The sequence below is a fragment of the Staurois parvus genome, unplaced genomic scaffold, assembly GCF_062004578.1.
Source record: "Staurois parvus isolate SC_StPar_1 unplaced genomic scaffold, SC_StPar_1.0 ptg000936l, whole genome shotgun sequence".
Lineage (NCBI taxonomy): Eukaryota > Metazoa > Chordata > Amphibia > Anura > Ranidae > Staurois > Staurois parvus.
This window is the reverse complement of record NW_028318732.1, coordinates 86,731-112,573: the sequence shown is the minus strand read 5'-3', so window position 1 is coordinate 112,573 and position 25,843 is coordinate 86,731. Positions and strand designations below refer to the sequence as shown.

At 51.3% G+C, this 25,843-nt stretch overlaps 2 protein-coding genes across 2 annotated transcripts; both read left to right on the top strand.

Moving 5' to 3' along the window:
- Positions 1-88: 88 nt before the first annotated feature.
- Positions 89-4,373, top strand: LOC149441914 (transmembrane protein 256 homolog). The gene is made up of 4 exons (XM_089656767.1): positions 89-219; positions 872-909; positions 1,863-1,943; positions 4,096-4,373. Exons 1-4 carry the CDS (start codon positions 135-137, stop codon positions 4,237-4,239), a joined length of 348 nt encoding a protein of 115 aa, XP_089512893.1. The 5' UTR covers positions 89-134; the 3' UTR covers positions 4,240-4,373.
- Positions 4,374-11,358: 6,985 nt separating this feature from the next.
- On the top strand, positions 11,359-23,494 carry LOC149441913 (transmembrane protein 256 homolog). The gene is made up of 4 exons (XM_089656766.1): positions 11,359-11,451; positions 15,747-15,784; positions 19,764-19,844; positions 23,217-23,494. Exons 1-4 carry the CDS (start codon positions 11,367-11,369, stop codon positions 23,358-23,360), a joined length of 348 nt encoding a protein of 115 aa, XP_089512892.1. The 5' UTR covers positions 11,359-11,366; the 3' UTR covers positions 23,361-23,494.
- The last annotated feature ends 2,349 nt before the right edge of the window (positions 23,495-25,843 follow it).

The following is a 25,843-nucleotide window of genomic DNA, read 5'->3' as shown; positions in this document are numbered from 1 at the left end:
ACAAGAGGACAGAACCAAGATTCCGCCCACAATGCGATCACCTGACTTCACGATTGACGTCACCTATAAGTACGTGAGGCCGGCGGCTGGCCGTGCCTGAGGGAGTGGGCGTGTCCTGGAAGTGGAGGAGCAAGATGGCGGCGACGGGCAGAGTGTGGGGGAGGGTCGGGGCTGTGTCAGGGGCCCTGGCTGTCAGCTTGGGAGCCTATGGAGCCCATGGTGAGAGAAAAGGGGGGATGGGAGAGTCCTGAGCTCGGCTGGGACCCCATTATATATAAACGGGGGGAGGGGAGGGTAATAGACTGGTGCTCTGTGAACATGGGAGGTCCCTTTAAACAAAATGGCCGCCTTAAAGTGGCAGCACCCTGGAAACCCCCTGCACATGCTCAAACTACCTACATGGCCTATGGGAACCCCCAAGCATGTGCTGTCATATTGCAAGACTTTGCTGGGTCCATGGAATACCCTCACACCATTGTTCAGACACATCTATCCCCCCCGTGCCTAGGCTCTCCTATCCTCCCTGTGCCTAGGCTCACTTTCCCGTGCCAAGGCTCTCCTATCCTCCCCGTGCCTAGGCTCTCCTCTCCTCCCCGTGCCTAGGCTCTCCTTCCCATGCCTAAGCTCTCCTTCCTGTGCCTAGGCTCTCCTATGCTCCCCATGCCTAGGCTCTCCTATCCCCTAAATGTCCTCCCTCCTGCACAGCCCGGCGGGCCCCTAAATGTCCTCCCTCCTGCACAGCCCGGCGGGCCCCTAAATGTCCTCCCTCCTGCACAGCCCGGCGGGCCCCTAAATGTCCTCCCTCCTGCACAGCCCGGCGGGCCCCTTGTGGTGTTCCATCCCCTGAATTGTGTGTCATTCTCTCTTGCAGGGTTCAGACGCAGCGACCGGGATGAATACTTGAAAGAGGTGAGGTGACTCCATGGCGGGTTTCCTTCTGTCCGATGTGTCTTTGTTGTTCCCTGACCTCCGGAATCATGGCGGAATGTGAGGATCGGGTCAGAGCCTTGCCAAAGCTTTATTGTTCTCACATTGTATTTGGCGCCACTCCAGCCCCTCCTCCGATTCCTGTACTCCCGTCATACATCCGCAGAGATCGGCATGCCAGCGCAGTGATTGCTGGGACATGTAGTGCGCAGTGATTGCTGGGACATGTAGTGCGCAGTGATTGCTGGGACATGTAGTGCGAAGTGATTGCTGGGACATGTAGTGCGCAGTGATTGCTGGGACATATAGTGCGCAGTGATTGCTGGGACATGTAGTGCGCAGTGATTGCTGGGACATGTAGTGCGCAGTGATTGCTGGGACGTGTGGCGCGCAGTGATTGCTGGGACGTGTGGCGCAGTGCAGTGATTGCTGGGACGTGTGGCGCAGTGCAGTGATTGCTGGGACGTGTGGCGCAGTGCAGTGATTGCTGGGACGTGTGGCGCAGTGCAGTGATTGCTGGGACGTGTGGCGCAGTGCAGTGATTGCTGGGACGTGTGGCGCAGTGCAGTGATTGCTGGGACGTGTGGCGCAGTGCAGTGATTGCTGGGACGTGTGGCTCAGTGCAGTGATTGCTGGGACGTGTGGCGCAGTGCAGTGATTGCTGGGACGTGTGGCTCAGTGCAGTGATTGCTGGGACGTGTGGCGCAGTGCAGTGATTGCTGGGACGTGTGGTGCAGCAGGAGTTGGCTCTGTCGCTGATCGTCCCCATAATACATCGCTGCCTTTGCACCCTGGGTATGGTAGTTTTGGGGGTTTTTTGATTGAGTCGTCCACCTCTTGACCTTTTGATCTCTCCGCCCCCCGAGGTCATCCTGGTAACTTGGCTGACCATTGATGAGGATTTCCTGATCACTCCCACTTCTGTCTCCTTCCAGCTGTTTGCAACCGGGAACCAGTACCACTTCCTGCACAGCCTGGCCTTATTGGCTGTGCCCCACTGCAGGCGCCCTCTGCTGGTAGGTCAACGACTACACTGTGCTTCACTGATTTATATGGATATTTTCACACAAAACCCCCCCCCCCTTCCCATGTACGTAAGTATTCCCAGCCCCCCCAGCCCCATGTACATAAGTATTCCCAGCCCCCCCAGCCCCATGTACATAAGTATTCCCAGCCTTTGCTCCATACTTTGTTGAAGCCCTTTAGCCCCCATTCCAGCCTCGCATCGTTTGGAGTATGATGCTACAAGCTTGGACACCTATTTTTGGGCAATTTCTCCCATTCCTCTTTGCAGGACCTCTCAAGGTCCATCAGGTTGGATGGGGAGCGTCGGTGCACAGCCATTTTCAGATCTCCAGAGATGTTCAATCGGGTTCAAGTCTGGGCACTGGCTGGGCCACTCCAGGACAACAGAGTTGGCCCATAGCCACTCCTTTGTTATGTGGGCTGTGTGCTTAGGGTCATTGTCCTGTTGAAAGATGAACCGTCGCCCCAGTCTGAGGTCCAGAGCGCTCTGAAACAGGTTTTCATCAAGGATGTCATTTCTGCATTCATCTTTCCTACCATCCTGACTAGTCTTCCAGTTCCTGCCACTGAAAAACATCCCCACAGCATGATGCTGCCACCACCATGCTTCACTGTAGGGATGGTATTCACCAGGTGGTGAGCGGTGCCTGGTTTCCTCCAGACATGTCGCTTGGCATTCAGGCCAAAGAGTTCAATCTTTGTTTCATCAGACCAGAGAGTTTTGTGTCTCTGAGAGTCCCTCAGGTGCCTTTTGTTAAACTCCAGGTGGGCTGCCATTTGCCTTTTACTGAGGAGTGGCTTCCGTCTGGCCACAGTACCATACAGGCCTGATTGTTGGAGTGCTGCAGAGATGGTTGTTCTTCTGGAAGGTTCTCCTTTTTCCACAGAGAAATGCTGGAGCTCTTTCAGAGTGACCATTGGGTGCTTGGTTACCTCCCGAGCTAAGGCCCTTCTCCCTCGATCGCTCATTTTGGCCGGCGGCCCGCTCTAGGAATATTCCTGGTAGTTCCAAACTTCTTCCATTTATGGATGATGGAGGCCACTGCTCATTGGGACCTTCAATGCTGCAGAAATGTTTCTGTACCCTTCCCCAGATCTGTGCCTTCATACAATCCTGTCTCGGAGGTCTACGGACAATTCCTTGGACTTCATGGCTTGGTTTGTGCTCAGACATGCACTGTTACCTGTGGAACCTTCTATAGACAGGTTTATGCCTTTCTGATCATGTCCAATCAACTGAACGTCCCACAGGTGGACTCCAATCCTCTGAATGTCCCACAGGTGGATTCCAATCCACTGAATGTCCCACAGGTGGACTCCAATCAACTGAATGTCGCACAGGTGGACTCCAATCCGCTGAACGTCGCACAGGTGGACTCCAATCCGCTGAACGTCGCACAGGTGGACTCCAATCCGCTGAACGTCGCACAGGTGGACTCCAATCCGCTGAACGTCGCACAGGTGGACTCCAATCCGCTGAACGTCGCACAGGTGGACTCCAATCCGCTGAACGTCGCACAGGTGGACTCCAATCCGCTGAACGTCGCACAGGTGGACTCCAATCCGCTGAACGTCGCACAGGTGGACTCCAATCCGCTGAACGTCGCACAGGTGGACTCCAATCCGCTGAACGTCGCACAGGTGGACTCCAATCCGCTGAACGTCGCACAGGTGGACTCCAATCCGCTGAACGTCGCACAGGTGGACTCCAATCAAGTTGTGGAAACATCTCAAGGATGATCGGTGGGAACAGGAGGCACCAGAGCTCAATTCTGAGTGTCATGGCAAAGGCTGGGAATACTTATGTACATGGGGGGGGGGGGCGGCTGGGAATACTTATGTACATGGGGGGGGGGGGCGGCTGGGAATACTTATGTACATGTGTTTTTTTATTTTTAATAAATTGCAAAGATTTCAAAACAAACTTCTTTCCCCTGTCATTATGGGGGATTGTTTGTAGAATGTGGAGGAAACAAATGAATCCATTCTGGAATAAGGCCGTAACATAACTAAATGTGGGAAAGGTTCAGCGCTGGGAATACTTTCTGGATGCTCTGTAGTGGACTGTCGTGTACCTCATGTATGTTTGGTGTTTGTGTACTGTATGCAGTGACTTGCTTTGTGTCTGTTTGCCCCCCCCAGGCGGGATCTCTGCTGACATCCGGGATTGTTCTGTTCTGTGGGACGTTCTATTACCATGCCTTGTCTGGGGACTCCACTCTTACCAGGGCGGCACCTCTGGGAGGCTCTCTTCTCATACTGGGCTGGGCTGCCATGGCCCTCTGACAACTCTGACCGATCCTTATCCCCGACCTCGTATGTAATATATTATCCCCCTACACGTTCCAATCACATGTCTGTATCCTGTATATGATGTCAAATCAATCAGATATTTTATAATAAATCTATTTTTGCCTGAACAGCCTCTGACACAGGATGGTATGTTTTACTTCATCAATATAGTGCCATCATATACCGCAGTGTTGTACAGAGATCACTGAGCCAGTCCCATCAGTCTCTGTACCAGAGGAGCTTACACTCTAATGTCTCCTCCCCCGCAGTCCCATCAGTCTCTGTACCAGAGGAGCTTCCACTCTTAATGTCCCCTCCCCCACAGTCCCATCAGTCTCTGTACCAGAGGAGCTTCCACTCTAATGTCTCCTCCCCCCGCAGTCACATCAGTCTCTGTACCAGAGGAGCTTACACTCTAATGTCCCCTCCCTGACAGTCACACACTATTATATATTTAGATAGCTGACATACCGCAGAGCTGTACAGAGATCACTGAGCTGTCCAAGGATGTCAGGGACAAGATGGTAGACCTACACAAGGCTGGACTGGGCTACCAAACTATGGCCAAGCAGCTTGGTGAGAAGGTGACAACAGTTGGTGCAATCATTCACAAATGGAAGAAACACAAAACAAGTGTCAGTCTCCCTAGGTCTGGTGCACCATGCAAGATCTCACCTCGTGGAGTGTCAATGATCATGAGAACAGTGAGGAATCATCCCAGAACTACACGTGAGGATCTTGTCAATGATCTCCAGGCAGCTGGGACCACAGTCACCAAGAAAACAATTGGTAACACACTACGCCGACAAGGACTGAAATCCTGCAGTGCCTGCAAGGTCCCTCTGCTCAAGAAAGCACATGTCCAGGCCCATCTGAAGTCTGCCACTGAACATCTGAATGATGCAGAGGAGGACTGGTGGAAGTGTTGTGGTCAGAGGAGACCAAAATCCAGCTCTTTGGCATCAACTCAACTCGCTGTGTTTGGAGGAGGAGGAATGCTGCCTATCACCCCCCAAGAACACCATCCCAACTGTGAAACATGGTGGTGGAAACATTCTGCTTTGGGGGGGGGGGGGTTCTGCTAAGGGGACAGGACAACTGCACCACATCAAAGGGACGATGGATGAGGCAATGTACTGTCAAATCTTGGATGAGAACCTTCTTCCCTCAGCCAGGGCATTGAAGATGGGTGTTCCAGCATGACAATGACCCAAAACACATGGCCAAGGCAACAAAGGAGCGGCTCAAGAAGAAGCACATTAAGGTCCTGGAGTGGCCTAGCCAGTCTCCACACCTTCATCCGATTGAAAATCTGTGGAAGGAGCTGAAAGTTCGAGTTGCCAAACGTCAGCCACCAAACCTTAATGACTTGGAGAGGATCTGCCAAGAGGAGTGGGCCAAAATCCCTCCTGAGATGTGTGCGAACCTGGGGGCCAACTCCAGGAAACGTCTGACCTCTGTGATTGCCAACAAGGGATTTGCCACCAAGTACTGAGTCATGTTTTGTGAAGGGGATCCAATCCTTCTTTCCCTCATGAACATGCAGATCCGTCATCATTTGTTAGACGCATTTCTGCTGAATTTGTTGTTGTATTCTGTCTCTCAGTGTTACACCGAACATTCCATTGTTAGACCGATCATTTCTGTGTGAGGGGCGAACATTCACCATCAGCCGGGGAGCAAATACGCATTTCCTGCACGGTAGCTCTGACATATACTGCAGCGCTGTACAGAGAACACCAGTCCCATCAGTCTCTATACCAGAGGAGCTTACACTCTGTCTCCTCCCCCCCAGTCACAAATTTATTATTCTACATTTATATAGCTCTGACATATACCGCAGCGCTGTACAGAGATCACTGAGCCAGTCACATCAGTCTCTGTACAGCTTACACAATGGCTTGCATTGCCCCTTAACCTCCCACAGCGCCTTCAGGCCTCTTGAAAGTCCTCCGCCCCACACTGCCCCCCAACTTTTCACAGTGCCCCCCCCCCCAGCTTCCTACAGTGCCTCCTAGCTCGCTGCAGAGCATTTAGCCCCCAGCCTCCTTGAAAGATGCCCTCCCCAAACTGCCCCCCCCCCACAGTGACACCCAAGCTCATCCAGTGCCTTCCAGTATTCCAATGTGTGTTTTGTATTCCCGTACTTTTATTGTGTGAGAATATAGCGGGTCAGGTTGAAGAAAGACACGAGCCCATCTAGTTCCAGCAATATAAATGAATGAACACGCCCATCTGCAGAATCCTATAGGTACAGGTGATCCAGAAGAAGGCACAGAAAACCCCAATAAAGCTTCAATCTACTCCAGCGGGGAAAAAATCCATCCCCTCCTGATCCCCCAGCAGGCAGTTGGATCTTCCCTGGATCAACAAGCTATGGTAAGGACTTCATTACTGTTGGAGACGAGAAGATTTGCCCTCGGCAAGGCTGAGTTCTCCTGGCTATAAAGACATGAAGACAGCACTGCGGTATGCAGCAGCCCAGAGAAGACTTGGCTTACAGTGCTGGGGTCCCGGGCTAAGATCAGAAGGCTTCACAAGCGTTCCGTTCCCATAAAAACTGGAGGCCGATAGGGGAGTTTCCATTCTGCAGCAACTCCGGTAATATCCCACCGGCACGTCCACCAGATGAAGTCCATTGAGCTTTACCTCTAGAAGACCCAATCACAGGATCACTACCTCCCCCCAAATAGCTCTCACCTAAAAGACCCCTGGCCAGACACTACCTGCTAGTAGTTCCTCCACCAATCCAACTGATACACCGAAACTTCAGCACAGCCAAACTCATGCCACAAGCCGCAACCAACTGTAGCAGCCTCTCACCCCTAGACCCATCCTGACTGCAACAGCCCCTCACCCCTAGACCCATCCTGACTGCAACAGCCCCTCACCCCTAGACCCATCCTGACTGCAACCGCCCCTCACCCCTAGACCCATCCTGACTGCAACCGCTCCTCACCCCTAGACCCATCCTGACTGCAACAGCTCCTCACCCCTAGACCCATCCTGACTGCAACAGCCCCTCACCCCTAGACCCATCCTGACTGCTACAACTCCTCACACCTAGACCCATCCTGACTGCAACAGCCCCTCACCCCTAGACCCATCCTGACTGCAACAGCCCCTCAACTCTAGACACATCCTGACTGCAACAGTTCCTCACCCCTAGACCCATCCTGACTGCAACAGCCCCTCACCCCTAGACCCATCCTGACTGCAACAGTTCCTCACCCCTAGCCCAATCCTGACTACAACAGCTCCTCACCCCTAGCCCCATCCTGACTACAACAGCTCCTCACCCCTAGACCCATCCTGACTGCAACAGCCCCTCACCCCTAGACCCATCCTGACTGCTACAGCTTCTCACCCCTAGACCCATCCTGACTACAACAGCTCCTCACCCCTAGACCCATCCTGACTGCAACAGCCCCTCACCCCTAGACCCATCCTGACTGCAACAGCTCCTCACCCCTAGCCCCATCCTGACTACAACAGCTCACCCCTAGACCCATCCTGACTGCAACAGCTTCTCACCCCTAGACCCATCCTGACTGCAACAGCTCCTCACCCCTAGCCCCATCCTGACTACAACAGCTCACCCCTAGACCCATCCTGACTGCAACAGCTTCTCACCCCTAGACCCATCCTGACTGCAAACTTCTTCACCCCTAGACTCATCCTGACTGCTACAGCCCCTCACCCCTAGACCCATCCTGACTGCAACAGCTCCTCACCCCTAGACCCATCCTGACTGCAACAGCTCCTCACCCATAGACCCATCCTGACTGCAACAGCTCCTCACTTCTAGACCCATCCTGACTGCTACAGCCCCTCACCCCTAGACCCATCCTGACTGCTACAGCCCCTCACCCCTAGACCCATCCTGACTGCTACAGCTCCTCACCCCTAGACCCATCCTGACTGCAACAGCTCCTCACCTCTAATCCCATCCTGACTGCTACAGCTCCTCACCCCTAGACCCAGCCTGACTGCTACAGCCCCTCACCCCTAGACCCATCCTGACTGCTACAGCCCCTCACCCCTAGACCCATCTTGACTGCAACAGCTCCTCACCCCTAGACCCATCTTGACTGCAACAGCTCCTCACCCCTAGACCCATCTTGACTGCAACAGCTCCTCACCCCTAGACCCATCTTGACTGCAACAGCCCCTCACCCCTAGACCCATCCTGACTGCTACAGCTCCTAACCCCTAGACCCACCCTGACTGCTACAGTTCCTCACCCCTAGATCCAAGACAGACAGCACATGGAGTGAGGGAGAGGGCTCCCTTTTATACCCCTCCCACCAGACACTAATACTCCCCAGTTGGGGTAAATCATAAGCACACCCAAATGGCTGGATTCCAAGGAATAAGCTCCATGATTGATTTTCGTATCTTGCAGCTGAAAGATGTAGGCCTCGTTCATGCGCTACGTGTATATAAACTGATGGGGAAATGTGCAGATTTGATGTGTAGAGACCCGCGTCTCCATGAGGTTTGTATGCACGTTTCAGTGCGTTTACAGTCCCTCATTCGGGTTGAGGGTCTGATATGAATAATTAGGAAAACCATATGCCAAAAAGAGAAAAAAAACGGGGTTTCCCCTTAATATCTGTATCAGACCTTTATCTGGGATTAACGTCTGATATGAATATAAAGGGAAACTACCCCGGCAAAAATGTGAAAAATTGATATCCATAGCAGACCCCAGCTTGAGGATTCAGCATGGCAGGCCAGTGAGCGTGCACCCCACCCCCTTCTGAACCATACCAGGTCACATGCCCCCAACATGGGGAAGGGACCCCTATGGCAAAGCACCTTGTCTGCATGTTGATGAAGACAAGGGCCTCTTCCACACAACCCTGGCCCTTTGGCTGTAGCAGCCTGTGTACAGAGTGGCTGGATGCTGAGATACTGGGATCTGGTGCTCCATCAGGTGGCCATTTTTGATACCTCCCCGGCACTAGTTGCTAGGGCGCAAGTGGCTGAGCCAAACGTTCGTTGCTAGGATGTAGACAGCTGGGCCACATAGTATTGCTGGTTGCTAGGACATAGGTGGCTGGGCCACAGTGTCATCAGTTGCTAGGACTCGGGTCACACAGTTTCATCGGTTGCTAAGACACAGGTGGCCAGGCCACACAGTGTTTCCAGTAGATAGGACTCAGATGGCTGGGCCACACAGTGCCATTGGTTGCTAGAATGCAGGTCACACAGTGCCAATGGTTGCTAGGATGCAGGTCACAGTGACAATGGTTGCTAGGATGCAGGTCATGCAGTGCCATTGGTTGCTTAGATGCAGGTCACACAGTGCCGTTGGTTGCTAGGATGCAGGTCACACTGGGTCAATCATTGCTAGGATGCAGGTCACATAGTGCCAATGGTTGCTAGGATGCAGGTCATGCAGTGCCATTGGTTGCTTAGATGCAGGTCACACAATGTCGTTGGTTGCTAGGATGCAGGTCACACTGGGCCAATTATTGCTAGGATGCAGGTCACATAGTGCCAATGGTTGCTAGGATGCAGACCACACAATGCCATTGGTTGCTAGGATGCAGGCCACACAATGCCATTGGTTGCTAGGATGCAGGTCACACAGGGCCAATGGTTGCTAGGATGCTGGTCACACAATGTCATTGGTTGCTAGGACGTACATGGCGGGGACCATATGGTGTTATCAGTTGCTACGACAAAATCAAACCTGACAGCACTACCACCCTCTATACCTTTGTCAGATGAGTAAAATGTTCATGCTGGTGCCCCGCTCTACACCTCTGGAAGCCACTCACATGGAAAGTAATCAAGAAGAACCGGCAACCCAGAAAGGTCCAATCCAACCTTCTTTATTCAAAATATGATGAAGGGGTACAAATTCCAGAAACAAACGTGTTAACTCATTTCAGTCTATGCAGGCTTTGCTAGGATGCAAATGGCTGGCAACACAGCGTCATTGGTTACTAGGATGCAGGTCACACAGTGTCATCGGTTGCTAGGATGCAGGTCACACAGGGCCATTTGTTGCTAGGATGCAGGTCACATGGTGTCATTGGCTGCTAGGATGCAGATTATACAGTGTTATTGGTTGTTATGGCACAGGTCACAAAGTATCATCCGTTACTAGGACGCAGGTCACACAGTATCATGGGTTGCAAGGACCCAGGTCACATGGTACCATTGGTTGCTAGGACGCAGGTTACACAGTGCCATGGGTTGCAAGGATGCAGGTCACATGGTACCATCAGTTGCTAGGACGCAGGTTACACAGTGTTATCAGTTGCTATGATGCAGGTGACACGGTGTCATTGGCTGCTAGGATGAAGAATATACAGTGTTATCGGTTGCTATGACACAGGTCACACAGTGCCATCGGTTACTAGGACGCAGGTCACACAGTATCATCAATTACTAGGACGCAGGTCACACAGTATCATCGGTTACTAGGACGCAGGTCACACAGTATCATCGGTTTCTAGGACGCAGGTCACATGGTGTCATGGGTTATAAGGACGCAGGTCACGCGGTGTCATGGGTTACAAGGACGCAGGTCACGCGGTGTCATGGGTTACAAGGACGCAGGTCACGCGGTACCATGGGTTGCTAGGACGCAGGTCACGCGGTACCATCGGTTGCTAGGATGCAGGTCACATGCTGCCATTGGTTTCTAGGTGGTCATCTGCATCATAACAACCAATGTCACTCTGGTATGGACTCTCCAGTCTCACTGCCGCCCCCTATTGTCCTGATTGGAGCTCTGCCACATGTATTGGATACACACATTCATGGCTATGGGAACCATTCCCATGTATTTCCGTCCATAGACGAGTATGGAGGGAAGAATGAAAACGTGTCCATGCCGAGCAACGGGGCACCGACCCTCCACACACCGACTGTCATCTTATACACGGGGACAGCTCCGTATTGTACACGGAAGGGCAGGTGCCCACATCCAAGATGGCAGCGGCAACCCCTTTTACCGGCAGCGTCCTCGGCTGAAAGGGCAGAAACAAGATGGCGCCCGCAACTCGACCTCCTGGCTTCAGGCGTGACGTCACCTTTGAGTAATTTAGGCCCGCCCTCGTCATGTGAAAATTCCAATTGGGGCGGGGCGGTGGAGGAGCAAGATGGCGGCGGCGGGCAGAGTGTGGGGGAGGGTCGGGGCTGTGTCAGGGGCCCTGGCCGTCAGTTTGGGAGCCTATAGAGTTCATGGTGAGAGAAGAGGGGGGATGGGAGAGTCCTGCCCCCGGAAGTGAACCCATTGTATATACTGGGGGGTGTGAGGCGTTCTATGAGCCGATTATGTTATAGTGTGTACTGTGCCTTTAAAAAAAATGGCTGCCTTCAGATTTAAAGTGACAGGGCCTTGAAAATGTAAGAACCCCCCCCCCCTGTGTAGACTGGGGGAGGAGTCATAGTAGGCCGCCATACTTAATGAGCGACGTTCCTAAACACTGCAAGAATGATCCCGTCTCGGTAGTGACCAACACCTCCCATTCAGGTGACCACGGCTGTGCCGCCACCACGTGCATTGTATGTGACATCGGCGTGGTGGCGCAACATCTCCTCCCAGCCGTTCCTCAACCACCATCTGAAAAGCAATTCACAGCGTTGGAAAGTCCAAAGGTGACAGGTGTCCCCATTAGAAAGTGTCTCCTCTGTTCCTGTTCTAGTGACAACCCACAATCTTTAGATTTCACATCACCTTTTGTTCCTGGCGACCGGGAGAGTGAATCAGCCCAGCGTGGATACAGTCTGGACGCACTACTTTCACTGCCAGATTCACCGCGCAACGTCTCCAGGCCATTGGTAGCCATGATGGGTGTATTGGGGGTCATTCTTCCAGGCCATTGGCAGCCATGTTGGGTGTATTGGGGGTCATTCTTCTAGGCCATTGGCAGCCATGATGGGTCTGTTGGGGGTCATTCCTTACAGTCATGATTGGTCTCTTTGGGGTCATTACTTGCAGCCATTGTCAGCCATGATGGGTCTGTTGGGGGTCATTCTTCAGGCCATTGTCAGCCATAATGGGTGTATTGGGGGTCATTGTTCCAGGCCATTGTCAGCCTTGATGGCCTTTTGGGGGTCATTCTTCCAGGCCATTGTCAGCCATGATGGGTTTGTTGGGGGTCATTCTTCACAGCCATTGTCAGCCATGATGGGTCTGTTGGGGGTCATTCTTCCCAGCCATTGTCAGCCATGACTGGTCTCTTTGGGGTCATTACTTGCAGCCATGAGGGGTCTGTTGGGGGTCATTCCTCACAGCCATTGTCAGCCATGACGGGTCTATTGGGGGTCATTCTTCCCAGCTATTGTCAGCCATGACTAATCTCTTTGGGGTCATTACTTGCAGCCATTGTCAGCCATGACAGGTCTATTGGGGGGTCATTCTTCCCAGCCATTGTCAGCAATGATGGGTCTACTGGGAGTCAATCTTCCCAACCATTTTCAACCTAGACGGGTCTCTTGGGGTTCATTCCTCGCAGCCATTGTCAACCATGATGAGTCCATTGGGGGTCATTCTTTCTATTAATTTTCTGCCATGGCAGGTCTGTTGGGGTCATTCTTCCTGGCCATTTTCAGCCATGACGGGTTTCTTGGGTTTCATTCCTCGCAGCCATTGTTACCCATGACAGGTCCATTGGGGGTCATTCTTTCCATTCATTGTCCACCATAATGGGTCTGTTGGCAGTCATTTTTCCCGGCCATTGTCAGCCATGATGGGTCTACTGGGGGTCATTTTTCCCGGCCATTGTCAGCCATGATGGGTCTACTGGGGTTCATTGTTCCTGGCCATTGTCAGCCATGAGGGTCTACTGGGGCTCATTCTTCCTGGCCATTGTCAGCCATGGCAGGTCTATTTGGGTTATTCTTCCTGACCATTGTCAGCCATGATTGGTCTTTTGGGGGTCATTCTTCCTGGCCAATGTCACTCATGGCAGGTCTATTGGGGGTCATTTCTCCTGACCATTGTCAGCCATGGCGGGTCTGATGGGGTTTATTCTTCTCGGCCATTGTCAGCCATGAGGCGTTTATTGGGGGTCATATCTTCTGACCATTGTCAGCCGTGGCGGGTCTGTTGGGGATCATTCTTTCCAGCCGTTGCCAGCCACGATGGATCTACTGGGGGTCATTCTTCCCAGGCCTTTTTCAGCCATGACGGGTCTCTTGGGGTTCATCCCACGCAGTCATTGTCAAACATGATGGGTCCATTGGGGGTCATTCATTCTGTTCATTGTCTGCCATAACGGGTCTGTTGGGGGTCATTTTCCCGGCCATTGTCAGCCATGATGGGTCTATTGGTGGTCATTCTTCCCAGCCATTGTCAGCCAAGATGGGTCTATTGGGGGTCATTCTTCCCAGCCATTGTCAGCCAAGATGGGTCTATTGGTGGTCATTCTTCCCAGATATTGTCAGCCAAGATGGGTCTATTGGGGGTCATTCTTCCCAGCCATTGTCAGCCATGATGGGTCTATTGGTGGTCATTCTTCCCAGCCATTGTCAGCCAAGATGGGTCTATTGGGGGTCATTCTTCCCAGACATTGTCCGCAATGATGGGACTGCTGGGGTTCATTCTTCCCAGACATTGTCAGCCATGATGGGTCTATTAAAGCTCATTCTTCCCAGACATTGTCAGCCATGATGGGTCTATTGGAGCTCATTCTTCCTGGCCATTGTCAGCCATGATAGGTCTATTGGAGCTCATTCTTCCCAGACATTGTCAGCCATGATGGGTCTATTGGAGCTCAGTCTTCCCAGACATTGTCAGCCATGATGGGTCTATTGGAGCTCATTCTTCCCAGACATTGTCAGCCATGATGGGTCTATTGGAGCTCATTCTTCCTGGCCATTGTCAGCCATGATGGGTCTATTGGAGCTCATTCTTCCTGGCCATTGTCAGCCATGATGGGTCTATTGGAGCTCATTCTTCCTGGCCATTGTCAGCCATGATGGGTCTATTGAAGCTCATTCTTCCCAGACATTGTCAGCCATGATGGGTCTATTGGAGCTCATTCTTCCCAGACATTGTCAGCCATGATGGGTCTATTGGAGCTCATTCTTCCCAGACATTGTCAGCCATGATGGGTCTATTGGAGCTCATTCTTCCCAGACATTGTCAGCCATGATGGGTCTATTGGAGCTCATTCTTCCCAGACATTGTCAGCCATGATGGGTCTTTTGGGGGTTATTCTTCCTGGCCATTGTCAGCCATGATGGGTCTATTGAAGCTCATTCTTCCCGGCCATTGTCAGCCATGATGGGTCTATTGAAGCTCATTCTTCCCGGCCATTGTCAGCCATGATGGGTCTTTTGGGGGTTATTCTTCTTCTGACAACGTTGCTTCTTCATTTAACCTGCCATAGGTGACCTTCTGAAAATACCAGTTGCCTGGCTCCCATGCTGGTACTTTGTGCCAGGATCATTATTAACATTGTCACTGCCATAGCAGTGACGGGGAATTGACAGCCTGTAGGTTGGCACAGTTTGGTCTATCTAAGCTGTCCAGTGGGATGTAGAATTTAAATAGCTCAGCCTAGGCTCTCCTATTATTCCTGTACCTAGGCTCTTCTATTCTTCCTGTGCCTAGGCTTTCCTATCCTTCCCATGCCTAGGTTCTCCTATTCTTCCTGTATCTAGGCTTTCCTATTCTTCCTGTGCCTAGGCTCTCCTATTCTTCCCGTGTCTAGGGTCTCCTATATTTCCCGTGTCTAGGGTCTCCTATATTTCCCGTGTCTAGGGTTCCCTATATTTCCCGTGTCTAGGCTCTCCTATTCTTCCTGTGCCTAGGCTCTCCTCTTCTTCCAATGTGTAGGCTCTCCTATTCTTCATTTGCCTAGGCTCTCTTCTTTCTTTGCCTAGGCTCTCCTCTTCTTCCCGTGCCTAGGCTCTCCTCTTCTTCCCGTGTCTAGGCTGTCCTATTCTTCCCATGTGTCTAGGCTCTCCTATTCTTCACGTGTCTAGGCTCTTCTATTCTTCCCATGTCTAGGCTCTTCTATTCTTCCCATGTGTCTAGGCTCTCCTATTCTTCCCATGTGTCTAGGCTCTCCTATTCTTCCTGTGTCTAGGCTCTCCTATTCTTCCCGTTCCTAGGCTCTCCCATTCTTCCTGTGCCTAGGCTCTCCCATTCTTCCTGTGCCTAGGCTCTCCTATTCTTCCCGTGTCTAGGCTCTCCCATTCTTCCTGTGCCTAGGCTCTCCTATTCTTCCCGTGTCTAGGCTCTCCCATTCTTCCCATGCCTAGACTCTCCTGATCTTCCTGTTCCTAGGCTCTCCTATTCTTCCTGTGCCTAGGCTCTCCTATTCTTTCTGTTCCTAGGCTCTCCTATTCTTCCTGTGCCTAGGCTCTCCTATTCTTTCCATGTCAGACGCTTACAAAATGAAAATCTTTTCCAGATGTTATCTGTACATCAGAGACCCCTAAATATCTTCACTCCTTCAGAGCCCAGCCTGTCACGTGTTGTGTTGGTTCATCGTCTGAAGTTTTTGTACATTTGTTTTCTCTTGCAGGATGCAAAAGCTGCAGCCAGGATGAGTACCTGAAAGAGGTGAGACGTCCTGGATAAGGTTGTCGTGTTTTCACCACGACACAATGTATCAATTCTGTGACACCGTCTGTAGAGGATTGCTGGGACTTCAGGTTACATGAAGCGTTATGAAAGCTTTTGTGCGCATCTGTTTTCATTTGTCTCCCCTGCAGCCCCTCCTCCGAGTATCGTACTTACCTGTCATACATCTGGCCCCTCCTCCGAGTCTCAAACTTACCTGTCATACATCTGGCCCCTCCTCCGAGTCTCGTACTTACCTGTCATACATCCGGCCTCTCCTCCGAGTCTCATACTCACCTGTCATACATCTGGCCTCTCCTCCGAGTCTCATACTTACCTGTCATACATCTGGCCTCTCCTCCGAGTCTCATACTTACCTGTCATACATCTGGCCCCTCCTCCGAGTCTCATACTTACCTGTCATACATCCGGCCTCTCCTCCGAGTCTCATACTTACCTGTCATACATCTGGCCCCTCCTCCGAGTCTCGTACTTACCTGTCATACATCTCGCCCCTCCTCCGAGTCTCATACTTACCTGTCATACATCTGGCCCCTCCTCCGAGTCTCGTACTTACCTGTCATACATCTGGCCCCTCCTCCAAGTCTCATACTTACCTGTCATACATCTGGCCCCTCCTCCAAGTCTCATACTTACCTGTCATACATCTGGCCCCTCCTCCAAGTCTCGTACTTACCTGTCATACATCTGGCCTCTCCTCCGAGTCTCGTACTTACCTGTCATACATCTGGCCCCTCCTCCGAGTCTCATACTTACCTGTCATACATCCGGCCTCTCCTCCGAGTCTCATACTTACCTGTCATACATCCGGCCTCTCCTCCGAGTCTCATACTCACCTGTCATACATCCGGCCTCTCCTCCGAGTCTCATACTTACCTGTCATACATCCGGCCTCTCCTCCGAGTCTCATACTTACCTGTCATACATCCGGCCCCTCCTCTGAGTCTCACACTTACCTGTCATACATCCGGCCTCTCCTCCTAGTCTCATACTTACCTGTCATACATCCGGCCCCTCCTCCGAGTCTCATACTTACCTGTCATACATCTCGCCCCTCCTCCGAGTCTCATACTTACCTGTCATACATCCGGCCTCTCCTCCTAGTCTCATACTTACCTGTCATACATTTGGCCCCTCCTCCGAGTCTCATACTTACCTGTCATACATCTGGCCCCTCCTCCGAGTCTCATACTTACCTGTCATACATCTGGCCCCTCCTCCGAGTCTCATACTTACCTGTCATACATCTGGCCTCTCCTCCGAGTCTCATACTTACCTGTCATACATCTGGCCTCTCCTCCGAGTCTCATACTTACCTGTCATACATCTGGCCTCTCCTCCGAGTCTCATACTTACCTGTCATACATCCGGCCCCTCCTCCGAGTCTCGTACTTACCTGTCATACATCCGGCCCCTCCTCCGAGTCTCATACTCACCTGTCATACATCTCGCCCCTCCTCCGAGTCTCATACTTACCTGTCATACATCTGGCCCCTCCTCCGAGTCTCGTACTTACCTGTCATACATCTGGCCCCTCCTCCAAGTCTCATACTTACCTGTCATACATCTGGCCCCTCCTCCAAGTCTCATACTTACCTGTCATACATCTGGCCCCTCCTCCAAGTCTCGTACTTACCTGTCATACATCTGGCCTCTCCTCCGAGTCTCGTACTTACCTGTCATACATCTGGCCCCTCCTCCGAGTCTCATACTTACCTGTCATACATCCGGCCTCTCCTCCGAGTCTCATACTTACCTGTCATACATCTGGCCCCTCCTCCGAGTCTCGTACTTACCTGTCATACATCTGGCCCCTCCTCCGAGTCTCATACTTACCTGTCATACATCCGGCCTCTCCTCCGAGTCTCATACTTACCTGTCATACATCCGGCCTCTCCTCCGAGTCTCATACTCACCTGTCATACATCCGGCCTCTCCTCCGAGTCTCATACTTACCTGTCATACATCCGGCCTCTCCTCCGAGTCTCATACTTACCTGTCATACATCCGGCCCCTCCTCTGAGTCTCACACTTACCTGTCATACATCCGGCCTCTCCTCCTAGTCTCATACTTACCTGTCATACATCCGGCCCCTCCTCCGAGTCTCATACTTACCTGTCATACATCTCGCCCCTCCTCCGAGTCTCATACTTACCTGTCATACATCCGGCCTCTCCTCCTAGTCTCATACTTACCTGTCATACATCCGGCCCCTCCTCCGAGTCTCATACTTACCTGTCATACATCTCGCCCCTCCTCCGAGTCTCATACTTACCTGTCATAGACCCAACGAAATATCATCTCCCCTCCAACCCCTCCTCCAAGTCTCATACTTACCTGTCATAGACCCAACGAAATATCATCTCCCTTCCAACCCCTCCTCCGAGTCTCATACTTACCTGTCATAGACTCAGCGAAATTTCATCTCCCCTCCAGCCCCTCCTCCGAGTCTCATACTTACCTGTCATAGATCAAACAAAATATGATCTCCATCCCCTCCTCCGAGTCTCATACTTACCTGTCATAGACTCAGCGAAATATCATCTCCCCTCCAACCCCTCCTCCGAGTCTTATACTCACCTGACATACATCCAGAGAGATCTCTGGATGTATGACAGGTGAGTATAAGACTCGGAGGAGGGGAGCCGATATCTCTCTGGATCTATGACAGGTAAGTATGAGACTAGGAGGAGGGGATGGAGAGGAGCCGATATCTCTCTGGATCTATGACAGGTGAGTATAGGACTCGGAGGAGGGGATGGAGGGGAGCCGATCTCTCTCTGGATCTATGACAGGTGAGTATAGGACTCGGAGGAGGGGATGGAGGGGAGCCGATCTCTCTCTGGATCTATGACAGGTGAGTATAAGACTCGGAGGAGGGGATGGAGGGGAGCCGATATCTCTCTGGATCTATGACAGGTGAGTATAAGACTCGGAGGAGGGGATGGAGGGGAGCCGATATCTCTCTGGATCTATGACTGGTGAGTATAAGACTCGGAGGAGGGGATGGAGGGGAGCCGATATCTCTCTGGATCTATAACTGGTGAGTATAAGACTCGGAGGAGGGGTTGGAGGGGAGCCGATATCTCTCTGGATCTATGACAGGTGAGTATAGGACTCGGAGGAGAGGATGGAGGGGAGCCGATATCTCTCTGGATCTATGACTGGTGAGTATAAGACTCGGAGGAGGGGATGGAGTCCCCCTTGCACTGACTTCACCGCTGCACACTTCTCTTCTGGAACTGGAGAGGACCCCTCCCTGGACAGCCAATAGGAAGTGTCCGCATCATGCAGACAGTAATGAGCGACCTGTAAAAAAAAACCCGAAGACTCAGCAACATGTGACCGTATCAAGTAAACAAAACATTTAGGTTTTTGTAAGTAGCAGTTAGAAGGAGCGGGGATAGGGGGAGCCTAGAGATTCACTTTTTAAAGGATAACTCCACTTTCATGGAGAAAAGATTAGCAAATAAAAAATGACGTACAGAACACTCCCCCAGAAATGTCATTCTCTGCTTGTGTGATTGGGTCCCTGATTTCCCAAAACTCTGCAATGAGATACAAATCAGATTTGGCATCTCCTGCAACAAAAAATGTCATTTTTGGTGAGATATTCCCAAAGAGAATCTATGTCTAAAGGGATGCAGACCCTGCCACATTCCTTCTTAGAACCCTGCAAGTGCAGCTGCTGATTGATAATTATACAGTCCCTCCCATTCAGTCTGCACATGGACACAGAGAAACAAACAGCTATTTCTTCAGCATAACAAAAGGTAGGAATCTGCAACAAACTTTGTTGAAATCCCTGCAACGTACATGGATCGCCCAGAGGGGGAGGGGTTTAATGAGTCACCCACATGACACTGATATCTGCGGTGCCCCGAGGTTATCTTTATTATTCTGATAACAATAGAGGAGGAGTCTTGCCTGATCACTCCCACTTCTGTCTCCTTCCAGCTGTTTGTAACCGGGAACCAGTACCACTTCCTGCACAGCCTGGCCTTATTGGCTGTGCCCCACTGCAGGCGCCCTCTGCTGGTAGGTCAAGGACTATGCTGTAATTACATGATTTATACGGATATTCCACCCAGAACTGATATTCCAGTGTTTGGTGGAGGCTGCCATAGGACCCCAGAACTCCACGGTGGTGGGACTCTGAATCCTTCTCTACTGATATACCCAGAAAGATATGATTTCTTACTGGAAATCACCCTGTACCCCACCTTCTGCATCACCTCGTCTCTGTCTGCTTCTCTATGTTATACATTTATTGATTGTACCTCACCCCTGGAACTCCCCATCCCTCTGTATTACACCTTATACCTGTCTGTGATCTCCCCTCACCCCTGGAACGCCCCGTCCCTCTGTACTACACCTCATACCTGTCTCTGATCCACCCTCACCCCTGGAAATCCCCATCCCTCTGTATTACACCTTATACCTGTCTCTGATCCACCCTCACCCCTGGAACTCCCCATCCCTCTGTGTTACACCTCATACCTGTCTGTGATCTCCCCTCACCCCTGGAACTCCCCATCCCTCTTTATTACACCTTATACCTCTCTCTGATCCACCCTCACCCCTGGAACTCCCCATCCCTCTGTATTACACATTATACCTGTCTCTGATCTCCCCTCACCCCTGGAACTCCCCATCCCTCTGTATTACACCTTATACCTGTCTGTGATCCCCCCTCACCCCTGGAACTCCCCGTCCCTCTGTGTTACACCTCATACCTGCCTGTGATCCCCCCTCACCCCTGGAACTCCCGTCCCTCTGTGTTACACCTCATACCTGCCTGTGATCCCCCCTCACCCCTGGAACTCCCCGTCCCTCTGTGTTACACCTCATACCTGCCTGTGATCCCCCCTCACCCCTGGAACTCCCGTCCCTCTGTGTTATACCTCATACCTGTCTGTGATGCCCCCTCACCCCTGGAACTCCCCGTCCCTCTGTGTTACACCTTATACCTATCTCTGGTCTCCCCTCACCCCTGGAACTCCCCATCCCTCTGTATCACACCTTATACCTGTATCTGGTCTTCCCTCACCCCTGGAACTCCCCATCCCTCTGTATTACATCTTATACCTGTCTCTGATCTCCCCTCACCTCTGGAACTCTCCATCCCTCTGTATCACACCTTATACCTGTCTCTGGTCTCCCCTCACCCCTGGAATTCTCCATCCCTCTGTATCACACCTTATACCTATCTCTGGTCTCCCCTCACCCCTGGAACTCCCCGTCCCTCTGTGTTACACCTTATACCTATCTCTGGTCTCCCCTCACCCCTGGAACTCCCCGTCCCTCTGTGTTACACCTTATACCTATCTCTGGTCTCCCCTCACCCCTGGAACTCCCCGTCCCTCTGTGTTACACCTTATACCTATCTCTGGTCTCCCCTCACCCCTGGAACTCCCCATCCCTCTGTATCACACCTTATACCTGTCTCTGGTCTCCCCTCACCCCTGGAACTCCCCATCCCTCTGTATCACACCTTATACCTGTATCTGGTCTCCCCTCACCTCTGGAACTCTCCATCCCTCTGTATCACACTTTATACCTGTCCGTGATCTCCCCTCACCCCTGGAACTCCCCATCCCTCTGTATCGAACCTTATACCTGTCCGTGATCTCCCCTCACCCCTGGAACTCCCCATCCCTCTGTATTACACATCATACTGTGCAGGAAATGTGTATTTGCTCCCCTGCTGATGCTGAATGTTCGCCCCTCACACAGAAATGATCGGTCTAACAATGGAATGTTCGCCCCTCACACAGAAATGATCGGTCTAACAATGGAATGTTCGGTGTAACACTGAGAGACAGAATACAACAACAAATTCAGCAGAAATGCGTCTAACAAATGATGACTGATCTGCATGTTCATGAGGGAAAGAAGGATTTGATCCCCTTCACAAAACATGACTTAGTACTTGGTGGCAAATCCCTTGTTGGCAATCACAGAGGTCAGACATTTCCTGGAGTTGGCCCCCAGGTTCGCACACATCTCAGGAGGGATTTTGGCCCACTCCTCTTGGCAGATCCTCTCCAAGTCATTAAGGTTTGGTGGCTGATGTTTGGCAACTCGAACTTTCAGCTCCCTCTACAGATTTTCAATCAGATTAAGGTCTGGAGACTGGCTAGGCCACTCCAGGACCTTAATGTGCTTCTTCTTGAGCCGCTCCTTTGTTGCCTTGGCCGTGTGTTTTGGGTCATTGTCATGCTGGAACACCCATCCACCACCCATTTTCAATGCCCTGGCTGAGGGAAGAAGGTTCTCACCCAAGATTTGAGGGTACATTGCCCTGTCTACCGTCCCTTTGATGCGGTGCAGTTGTCCTGTCCCCTTAGCAGAAAAACACCCCCAAAGCAGAATGTTTCCACCACCATGTTTCACAGTTGGGATGGTGTTCTCGAGGTCATAGGCAGCATTCCTCCTCCTCCAAACACGGCGAGTTGAGTTGATGCCAAAGAGCTGGATTTTGGTCTCCTCTGACCACAACACTTCCCACCAGTCCTCCTCTGCATCATTCAGATGTTCAGTGGCAGACTTCAGACGGGCCTGGACATGGGCTTTCTTGAGCAGAGGGACCTTGCGGGCACTGCAGGATTTCAGTCCTTGTCGGCGTAGTGTGTTACCAATTGTTTTCTTGGTGACTGTGGTCCCAGCTGCCTGGAGATCATTGACAAGATCCTCACGTGTAGTTCTGGGATGATTCCTCACTGTTCTCATGATCATTGACACTCCACGAGGAGAGATCTTGCATGGTGCACCAGACCTAGGGAGACTGACACTTGTTTTGTGTTTCTTCCATTTGTGAATGATTGCACCAACTGTTGTCACCTTCTCACCAAGCTGCTTGGCCATAGTTTGGTAGCCCAGTCCAGCCTTGTGTAGGTCTACCATCTTGTCCCTGACATCCTTGGACAGCTCTTTGGTCTTTGCCATGGTGGAGAGTTTGGAATCTGATGGTTTGATGGCTCCTGTGGACAGGTGTCTTTTATACAGGTAACACAATGAGATTAGCAGCACTCCCTTTAAGAGACTGCTTCTACTCTCAGCTTGTTACCTGTATGAGAGACACCTGGTAGCCAGAAATCCTTCTGAATGATAGGGGATCAAATCCTTCTGTCCCTCATGAACATGCAGATCCGTCATCATTTGTTAGACGCATTTCTGCTGAATTTGTTGTTGTATTCTGTCTCTCAGTGTTACACCGAACATTCCATTGTTAGACCGATCATTTCTGTGTGAGGGGCGAACATTCACCATCAGGGGGGAGCAAATACACATTTCCTTCACTTTATACCTGTCTGTAACTCCCCCATCCCTCTGTATTAGTGTCTGCTGTATGTTTGCTGTTTGTATACTGTATGCAGTGACTTGCTTTGTGTCTGTTTGCCCCCCCAGGCGGGATCTCTGCTGACATCCGGGATTGTTCTGTTCTGTGGGACGTTCTATTACCATGCCTTGTCTGGGGACTCCACTCTTACCAGGGCGGCACCTCTGGGAGGCTCTCTTCTCATACTGGGCTGGGCTGCCATGGCCCTCTGACAACTCTGACCGATCCTTATCCCCGACCTCGTATGTAATATATTATCCCCCTACACGTTCCAATCACATGTCTGTATCCTGTATATGATGTCAAATCAATCAGATATTTTATAATAAATCTATTTTTGCCTGAACAGCCTGTGACACGGGATGATATGTTTTACTTCATCAATATAGTGCCATCATATACCGCAGTGTTGTACAGAGATCACTGAGCCAGTCCCATCAGTCTCTGTACCAGAGGAGCTTACACTCTAATGTCCCCTCCCCCACAGTCCCATCAGTCTCTGCACCAGAGGAGCTTACACTCTAATGTCCCCTCCCCCACAGTCCCATCAGTCTCTGCACCAGAGGAGCTTACACTCTAATGTCCCCTCCCCCACAGTCCCATCAGTCTCTGCACCAGAGGAGCTTACACTCTAATGTCCCCTCCCCCACAGTCCCATCAGTCTCTGCACCAGAGGAGCTTACACTCTAATGTTCCCTCCCCCTCAGTCACATCAGTCTCTGCACCAGAGAAGCTTACACTCTAATGTCCCCTCCCCCACAGTCCCATCAGTCTCTGCACCAGAGGAGCTGACACTCTAATGTCCCCTCCCCCACAGTCCCATCAGTCTCTGCACCAGAGGAGCTGACACTCTAATGTCCCCTCCCCCACAGTCACACACTATTATTATATATTTATATATACTATATTGCCAAAAGTATTGGGACGCCTGCCTTTATGCGCACATGATCATGCATTTATATAGCTCTGACCTTATACTATATTGTCCCCGCCCTCCCAATCATGTGATTCAGGTGTTCCAATCCCCTCCCAATCATGTGATTCAGGTGTTCCAATCCCCTCCATATCATGTGATTCAGGTGTTCCAATCCCCTCCATGGACACAGGTGTATACAATCCATCCCCTAGGCATGCAGACTGCTTCTACAAACATTGGTGAAAGAATGGGTCGCTCTCAGGAGCTCAGTGACTCCAAGCGTGGTCCCGTGATAGGTGGCCACCTGGGCAATAAGTCCATCCGTGACATTTCCTGGCTACTAAATATTCCACGCTCAACTGTTAGTGGGATTATAACAAAGTGGAAGCAACTGGGAACAACAGCCACTCAGCCACCAAGTGGTAGGCCACGTCACATGACAGGGCGGGGTCAGCGCATGCTGAAGCGCACAGTGCGCAGAAGTCACCAACTGTCTGCAGAGTCAATAGCTAAAGACCTCCAAACTTGGTGTGGCCTTCAGATGAGCCCAACAACAGTGCGTAGAGAGCTTCATGGAATGGGTTTCCATGGCCGAGCAGCTGCATCCAAGCCTTCCATCACCAAGTGCAATGCAAAGCGTCGGATGCAGTGGTGTAAAGTACGCCGCCACTGGACTCTAGAGCAGGGGAGGCGTGTTCTCTGGAGTGACCAATCACGCTTTTCTGGCAATCCAATGGTTGTGTCTGGGTTTGGCGGTGGCCAGGAGAACTGTACTTGCCTGACTGCATTGTGCCAAGTGTAAAGTGTGGTGGAGGGGGGATTATGGTGTGGGGTTGTTATTCAGGAGTTGGGCTTGGCCCCCTAGTTCCAGTGAAGGGAGTGATGGAGTCACTGGATGAGACTTCTGAGAAAAAGGAGAAATTGAGGAATGTTTTTCAGAAACTTCTGACAAAGAGAGGAGATGGAGGAAAGAGTCCAGAGTCTGCAGGAACACAGGAGGAAAGTAGAAGAAGAAGCAGCTGGTGACACCAAGAGATTTACTGCCCTGTTTAGAGATCTCAGGAGACGTCTGGAAGACCTGGAGAAGAGAGTCCTGAGGGAAATCTCCGGGAGGGCAGAGCGGGTCTCCATCTTCATCCGGGATCTGGAAATAAAGAAGGAGGAGCTGTCCAGGAAGATGCGTGACATTGAGGAGCTGTGTAACATGACGGATCCACTGACTGTCCTACAGGAATCAGACACAGGTGACTTGTGTGATACTGAGGATGGAGATAATGAGGACAGAGAGAGACATGAGGAACTCCTCCATGATGGAGGGGGGCTGGATGTGGCTGGGATATCACACACATTACACACATTATCTGATATAATAACAGAGGTAAATGTATCCTTCTATATACAGGGAGCTGAGGACATATTACTGGATGGAAACACAACTCATAATAATCTACATATATCAGATGACAGGAAAACTGTATCCAGGTCAGATAGAAACTAGAATCGTCCAGAAACTCCAGAGACATTTCAGGATTGTCCTCAGGTGTTGCGTTTCTCCTCAGGGAGACATTACTGGGAAGTGGATGTCAGGATCAGATGGATGGAGAGTCGGGATGTGTTACCCCAGTATAGAGAGGAGAGGACAGCAGTCTTGGATTGGATGGAATAACAAGTCCTGGGGTTTGTACAGAGATAATGGTCTGCGTAGGACGATACAAAACAGCAATAAAGTCCATTTATCCACCAATCCCCCCAGTACCAGAGTCAGGATATATCTGGATT